Genomic DNA, 7,606 nt, shown 5'->3' with positions numbered 1-7,606 from the left:
CTTAGGCTACACTCTGCTGAAATGTGATAATACTAGTGCTATAAACCTTACAAAGAATCTCATTATGCATGCTAGAACCAAACACATAAATATAAGGCATCACTTCCTAAGGGACCATGTTCAAAAGAAAGATGTATCTGTAGAATTTGTTGATACTCATAACCAACTTGCAGATATTTTCACTAAACCCTTGGCAAAAGAACCTTTTTACAAAATTAGACTTGAATTAGGCATTCTTGATGAAGCTTACCTATCTTAAACATGCTTATATGATTATATGTTTGCTTCATTATTATTATCTCATGCCTACTTGATCTTAAATATATTTATTTGTGTTCAAAAACTTAAATTTTTGGATTAAAAAACATTTTTATAGCTTAATTTTCCCTAAAAATAATTTTTCTGGGGTAAGTAATCGATTACACTGGAGAGTAACCGATTACAGGATGAAACAACGTGTTTCAGTAACAGATTACCCAAAGTGAGTAATCGATTACTCAAAGCTGCTGTTTAAAAATTTCAAAAATTTGTTTTTGAGTAACCGATTACTCAAAGAGGGTAATCGATTACTCTAATTTCTGCCATTTTTAACTTTTTCAAAACTCATCTTCCTCACTCAACTCGTGTTCTCTTCTTCTCAAAACCTCTCAACCTCTAAAAACCTTGTTTTTGATCCGTTTCAAGAGATTTTTGTCCATTCCTTTCACATTTTTTATTCTAAACACTTCTAACCAAACATTTTCGTGATTAGTGGTTTGAATCAAAAAACCTCAAATCTCCAAAACCCAAAAACCTATCAGTGCATAATTCTGAACATATGTTTTTATGTCTGTAATATTTGTATGCTTTGAACATCTACTACTATATATGCTATGTTTTTATGTTTGAACAATATTTGATTTTTTGCTTTGATATTATGCTATTATGATATGCACTACATTAATTTTTATATATTGTGATATACATCATGTATGTTATATATGCTATATATCTTGTGCTGGACTCTTGACTTTTCTACTTTTTGATGAAGTCAAAAGGGGGAGAAAAGTTGGGAGAGTGTATTTTCTGTCAAACTTTATTCCAGACACTTAACTCCAAATGAAATGGGGAGCATACAAGATAGGGGGAGCATCCTCAAGACAAGTCAAGATATATCACAAAGTATGCTACTCTTAGAAAATTCAGAAAACTATACTGTCAAGAAGATATTGGTTTGTCATCATCAAAAAAACCAAAAGGAAAAAAAAGGAAGAATACTTATGAAGACAAAGAAGAATAAAGCTTAAAGAAAATTAGATTAAGTCTCTATAGGTACTTCTATCTTAAAACTCTTAAATATACAAAGTAGTAATGCTCAAACTATTTTTAAAAGAAAGTTGAAACACTTTAGAAATACTTAAAACATTTTTTGAGATGATGTGTAATGGGTTACTTCATTCAAGTAACAAGTTACATGTGTGAGAAAAAGAGTTATCCAACTTAAAACTGATCAGAGTAATCCATTAACATGTGTGAGAAAAAAAGTTATCTAACTTAAAACTGATCAGAGTAATCCATTACTGTATTTAAGTAACAAATTACTGAGTAACATATTACTGTATTTGAGTAACAGATTACTGAGTAACAGATTACTCAAATTGTTGTAATCGATTACTATAAGTGAATTTTAAATTCACTGTTGGATAGAACATTTGGGTAATCGATTACTCAATGCTGTAATCGATTACTGAGTGTAGTTACATCAGTTTTTCATATTTGAAACTCAAGAGTTTTCATCCCAAACGAAATGCCTTCATTCCAAACAATTTCTACTCTTTCATAAAGGCACAATGGGTGATTTGAAAGCATATTTAAAGGTTTTAGAACTCACAATGAAAACAACTCTTTCACACTTTTCTCATAACTTTCCTACACTTTTCTGAAATAAATTTTCTCCACTTCTAAGCAACTTGAAGTCAAACTTTAAAAGCTATTTTTCTGAGTTGCTTGAAGTAAAGTGTTTCAAAGTTTTATAAACTTAAAGAGCATTATTACTAAGTATAAAAAGAGAGGTGATTGGATTGTAAGTGTTATAATATTTCATACTTGTAATGGTAATCCAAAGCCATTATTGAAATTCTTCATTTATTGTAATAACTTTTTTCACGGGGTGTGAATAGAAAGGGGATAGAGTTACTTGGAAAAGTGTTTTCCAAGGGTATAAGTATTAGTGAGTGTGTAAGGTACATAGAGATATTGAGGTGAGATATTGTAATTACAACTCATAATATTTAGTGGAAAATCTCTTGTGCTGCAAGAGTATTGGACGTAGCCTTCGGTGGACAAGAAGGTGAACCAGTATAAAATCCATGTGTACTCTTTTTTCCCTTACATCTTTGATTTATTCTTGTTTATTTTCTGCAATATTATCCGCTGCACATTAACTCTTACATTTTGCAGAAAAAATTATTATAATTTTAAGTCAACTAATTCATTCACTCTTAGTTGCAATCATGTTCTTACAATTTTAGCTATGTAGTGAAAGATATGAAACTTAAAAACTAAATGATAAATAAATGTGATACCGATTATAGTCATATTAGTCCGACAAATCTTAATTAATTAATTGTTGTGGATATTAGTAGATGACTTTTAAATTATATTTTTTTTACTGATAGAGTTCATTAATTATTAAAATAATAAAAGTAATATATAAGAGAAACAGGAGTGTCAAAAAAAATCATGAATAAGGAGTGTCCCCTCCGATCACCTTATATTTTTTCAAGATGCTCACAAGTCACAAGCATATTATTATATTTGTTTTATTATTTTAATACTCCATAAGTCTAAAAAGATTGTAAAAAATTTCAAAGAAAATTATTCCAAATTAAAATCATAATAATAAATAAAAATGATGGATATCAAAGAATAATGTAATATTTATGATTTGCTAATGTAAAAAATTATATAAAATCTACCATTCATTTATATTATTTTTTAAAGAGTCAATAATAATAAAATATAAATGATGAATCGTGCAACGATATTATATAAACTTGTAGATTATTATTGTATACATTGTTTTCTTATAAATGAAAGGATGAATTACTTATTTTATGAATTGTGATAGGATAATCCTTGAAAGCTGCCTTCTATGGTTAATAATTGGTTGATTTGTTAGATAAATCATTAAAAAAAGCATATTTCATTATTCCTTTTCACTTTTTAAAATTTTATTACTTTTTTGGTAGAGCCTGATAGTGATATAAGCAAAGCTATGTGACTGAATACAGACATAGTGATTAATTAACAATGTATAAATTGAAGAGTTGAGAAACTAAATGTCATTAAAATACATTGGATGGACTAAAATTTTACAACCACAAAAGATGTGGGATGAAAAGTACAATTAAGCTACAAATTAAAACCGATTATATATCTCTATATTTTATATCATTGTGTAGCCAGGAGTGTCACAATTCATCCTCGTCAATCAAAATTCAAATTCCTTAGAACAAAGGATAACATTTTTTTTTTGCTTTCCTATCTATGTATTCAGCTACTTATTTTTAATTTATGTTGAATTGGTATGCTGTTCTAGATTGCAAAATCCAATCTACCTTGTCCTTACCGTCACCCTAATAATATATATCGCAAATTCAATAGCAGATCCAATTTGACCAAATTTATTAATTAGAGAAATCATAAATGAGACACACGTTTCAATTACATGACGACCTATATTAATAGGCATCCACATTAGAAATACCTTAACATCAAATCAAAATACATCAAACTCCTCTAGAAACAAGCAAATTGTATTTAGTTAATTAAAATTCATATAAATACAATGCAGTTGTCTATTATTTCAATCCTGTGCCTCGATAAAAACTCATTAACGTTGACAAATCCGTTTTGCTAAGTTATGTATTACATGACATGCATGCTTACAAAACTATACGTTTTAAAAATCACCATGTGGGGCAAAAATTAGTTTGTTATACCTTCTCCCTATGACTTATAATTTGTAATCTTACAAGCTAAGAAGTAAAAGTGTGAATAGAAATCTATTATCTCAAATTTTGTTTCATTCAATGTCTTACACTAATAAATAAATAAAATAATAATTTAAATTTTTTATTAATATATCATGTTTTTATTACACAAAATAACATATAAAACATGATAGTGGTTAACAAAAAAATTCATGCAAAACAAAAGCCAGTGGTATTAAAAGGCGGCTTTTCTCCTATTACATAACGCCATGTGCCATTATAGTGGTCAACAAAAAAACCTCTACATATTATTAACCCTTTTCTTATCTGATCCTTGATTCTCACCACCTTCCCTTGAAAACTACGTGTGTATAAATATATATAGACACGACTAATCACAATTTACATAAACATTTTACTAGTAAACTCAAGGCATAATCAAACCCAAGAGATAAAGAAAGTGTATTAGCTTGGAGAATAAGATGGAAGTTGTGGTACAAAGCCCTAGTACAGTTGATAACTTTGATCTTAGTAGTGTCATGATTTCACCCTATCTTAGTGCTCCTTCTTCACCAAAACGTTTTGGTGAATATTATGCAGAGTTTTATCAAGAGTTTGATTTCATTTCTTCTTCTTCTTCCTCTTCTAATATCCCATTTGAAGCACCCACAAAAAACATGGATGGGGATGATGATGGTTTTGCATTTTATGTTAGTGATGAATTAGACAAATGGTCTCTTTCAGCTGAAGAATTATTTGATGGTGGCAAAATCAAACCCTTCAAGCCCAAGGATAATGAGATAATCTCATCACACATAACCACAATTGAAGGGAAGAAAAGTGATTCTCGTTCTAATGACAATTTACCTCTGGGGATTGCACAAAGAGGAAGAGGAAGAGATAAAACTCCAGCATCAGTGTTATCTACATCGAGTTCAGGTCGAAGAGTCTCACGATCACACTCTCCTTATAGAATATCCCAATACACATGGGAACAACAAAAACAACAACAACAACCACAAGAACAAGAACAACCTCATAACAAGAAAGAGAAGTCAACGTTAAAGTCAACAGCCCCATTCTCAAACACAATAGCTTCTTCTAAGGGCTCATCAAGAAGATGGAGACTGAAGGACTTCATATTGTTCCGTAGTGCCTCAGAAGGGAGAGAGTCAAGCAAGGAATCGTTTAAGAAGGAAAGTATTGGAATAAAAAAGGGTGAAGTAGGTAATGGTTCAATGAGAAGAAAGGGACCAATTTCAGCACATGAAATGCACTATGCAATGAAGAGAGCAGAATCGGAGGATTTGAAGAAGAAAACTTTCTTGCCATACAAACAAGGGATTTTGAGCAGGTTGGCTGGATTTGGACTATAACAATATCATACTCAAATTATTCCTTTATTTCTTTATTATGTTTATGTTTTGTTGAAAGATTGTGTTCTTTGTTGAGACCAATAAATTTGCAATAAATATGTATATATATTTTTTTTTCTTATTCAAATGATAGGTTGCTTTGTAAAATGAGTCCTTAATTATACATGAATAATTGAAGATAAGCATCAAATAGAAGGAATATTCTGTTATATGTTGTCCGGGTGGATATATATATATAATAGATCTTTGTCCGCTTCATAGATAATAACATTATAGGAAATGCCTACTTACTCTTAAACACAGCACCAAACATTCAAACATCCTATAGTGATCATGATGTTGTACACAAGTGTTAGTTATTCATGCTCGTAGAATAAACCAATCCACTTCTAATATGTGGCGTTTGGAAGGAAGCTTATGAAAGATAATCTCATCTTATTTCAAAATTTAGTAAAGAAGCGCAAAGTTATTTACTAGCCGCAGTAGCTAGAGTTAACAAACAAAGCATGTCAAATTCTGAAAGCAGAAGCCGTAAAAAGGCTTCATCAAATAAGTAATAAACACATGTCTTTCGAGAATCACATTCAAGATATTGGCTCTGTATTGAAACAAAATGTTTTGACAATAAAAATCTAATAACTTTTACCTATGGTATTATTTTTATATGTTTGTTGAAATAAAAGATAAAAAATAAGTGGAATGATGGATATATTTTGATATTTTGTAAAATAAAATAAAACTTTATTTGTTCATATAACACTATTCATATATAATACGAGAATAAAATAATAAAATGAGAAGAAGAGTTAGGGCGGCGAGAAAAAAGAGAGTACATTAAGCAAATTCCCAATCAGAATTGTATTTTTCCATAATGAACTGAAAGTTAGGAGCAAGATTTTGGAACCATATGACCAGCAAGATATATTATATGTTGTGGTTGTTTTATAGAATTCAAGGAATCACACAAGAACCATGAATTCACTGGAATAAGCGTAGGAATTCCTATAATTAAGAAAGCAATTCGAACTTTCTTATTAGAATCAATCAAGAATGACAAGAATTTGGTTTGAAGAAAGAAGAAGAAGAAGTTTTTTGAAACTTTCCAAAAATGGAAATCTGTTATTAACTACCATTTGAAAAGTTTCTATTTATAGCCTAATTCCTAACTAACTTTGAACAGAATTACAGAATCACCCTTATCATTGCCCACCCCATAAGAACATTCATGTCCTCAAGAATGAAAATCTGGGAATATTTTGCATAGATCATAGTAGAATTCTCATGAAGCATCTTCAATCAATTGATGTTTCCATTTAACCAAAACCTTAGTTACTGGCTGCCCTCTGCGTTTTACTGTGATTCTATCAAGTATGAGCTCGGGTTCTTTGTCTTGATGACCTGCACTTGTAGCAGAAGGAAGAATTGAAGAAGTAACGACCTACTCAACATGCTTTTTCAGTTGAGAGACATGAAACACATTGTGGATTTTAGCATGCTCTGGAATCTGCACTTTGTAAGCCACGAGTCCAACCCTGCTGAGTATAGGAAAGGGAACAAAATATTTAGGAGCAAGCTTCTCATTACTCCTTGCTGCTACTGAAATTTGCTTGTAAGAATGCAGTTTGATATAAACTAAATCACCTTCCTAAAATTGCCTATCACTTCTATGTTTATCCGCCAATTGTTTCATTCTATCTTGGGCCCTTCTTAGATAAAAGTTAAGCACCTTCAACATTTCTTATCTTTTAGCCAAGCTCCTATCCACCAGTTGTACCTTAGATTCTCCTGGCAAGTAAGGCAAGTAAGTGGGAGGGGGTTGACCACACACTACTTCATAAGGAGTTGTTTGTATGGAAGTGTGAAATGTGGTATTATACCACCATTCAGCTAGTGGCAACCAACATACCCATTGTTGAGGGGTATCTACACACATACAACGAAGATATGTCTCCAAACACCTGTTGACAACCTCGAATTGTCCATCTGTTTAGGGGTGGTAGGATGTAGAAAGCTGCAATTGTACTCCTTGGAAGGCCATAAGCTCTTGCCAGAATTTGCTGATAAACACAGGGTCCCTGTCACTGGTTATGGATTCTGGAAATCCATGTAATCTGAACACATTATCCATGAATGCTTGAGCTACAATGCTAGCTGTGTAAGGGTGAGTAAGCTGGATAAAGTGAGCAGCCTTACTCAACCTATCCACTACCACAAAAATGACCTGCTTGCCATTAGAATTAGGTAACCCTTCAATGA

At 31.3% G+C, this 7,606-nt stretch overlaps 1 protein-coding gene across 1 annotated transcript; it reads left to right on the top strand.

Moving 5' to 3' along the window:
* On the top strand, positions 4,312-5,561 carry LOC109357838. The gene has a single exon (XM_019601891.1). It carries the CDS (start codon positions 4,457-4,459, stop codon positions 5,348-5,350), a length of 894 nt encoding a protein of 297 aa, XP_019457436.1. The 5' UTR covers positions 4,312-4,456; the 3' UTR covers positions 5,351-5,561.

Source organism: Lupinus angustifolius, chromosome LG10 (assembly GCF_001865875.1).
Source record: "Lupinus angustifolius cultivar Tanjil chromosome LG10, LupAngTanjil_v1.0, whole genome shotgun sequence".
Taxonomy (NCBI): Eukaryota; Viridiplantae; Streptophyta; class Magnoliopsida; order Fabales; family Fabaceae; genus Lupinus; species Lupinus angustifolius.
The sequence above is the reverse complement of the archived record's forward strand: the minus strand, read 5'-3'. Positions and strand labels throughout refer to the sequence as shown.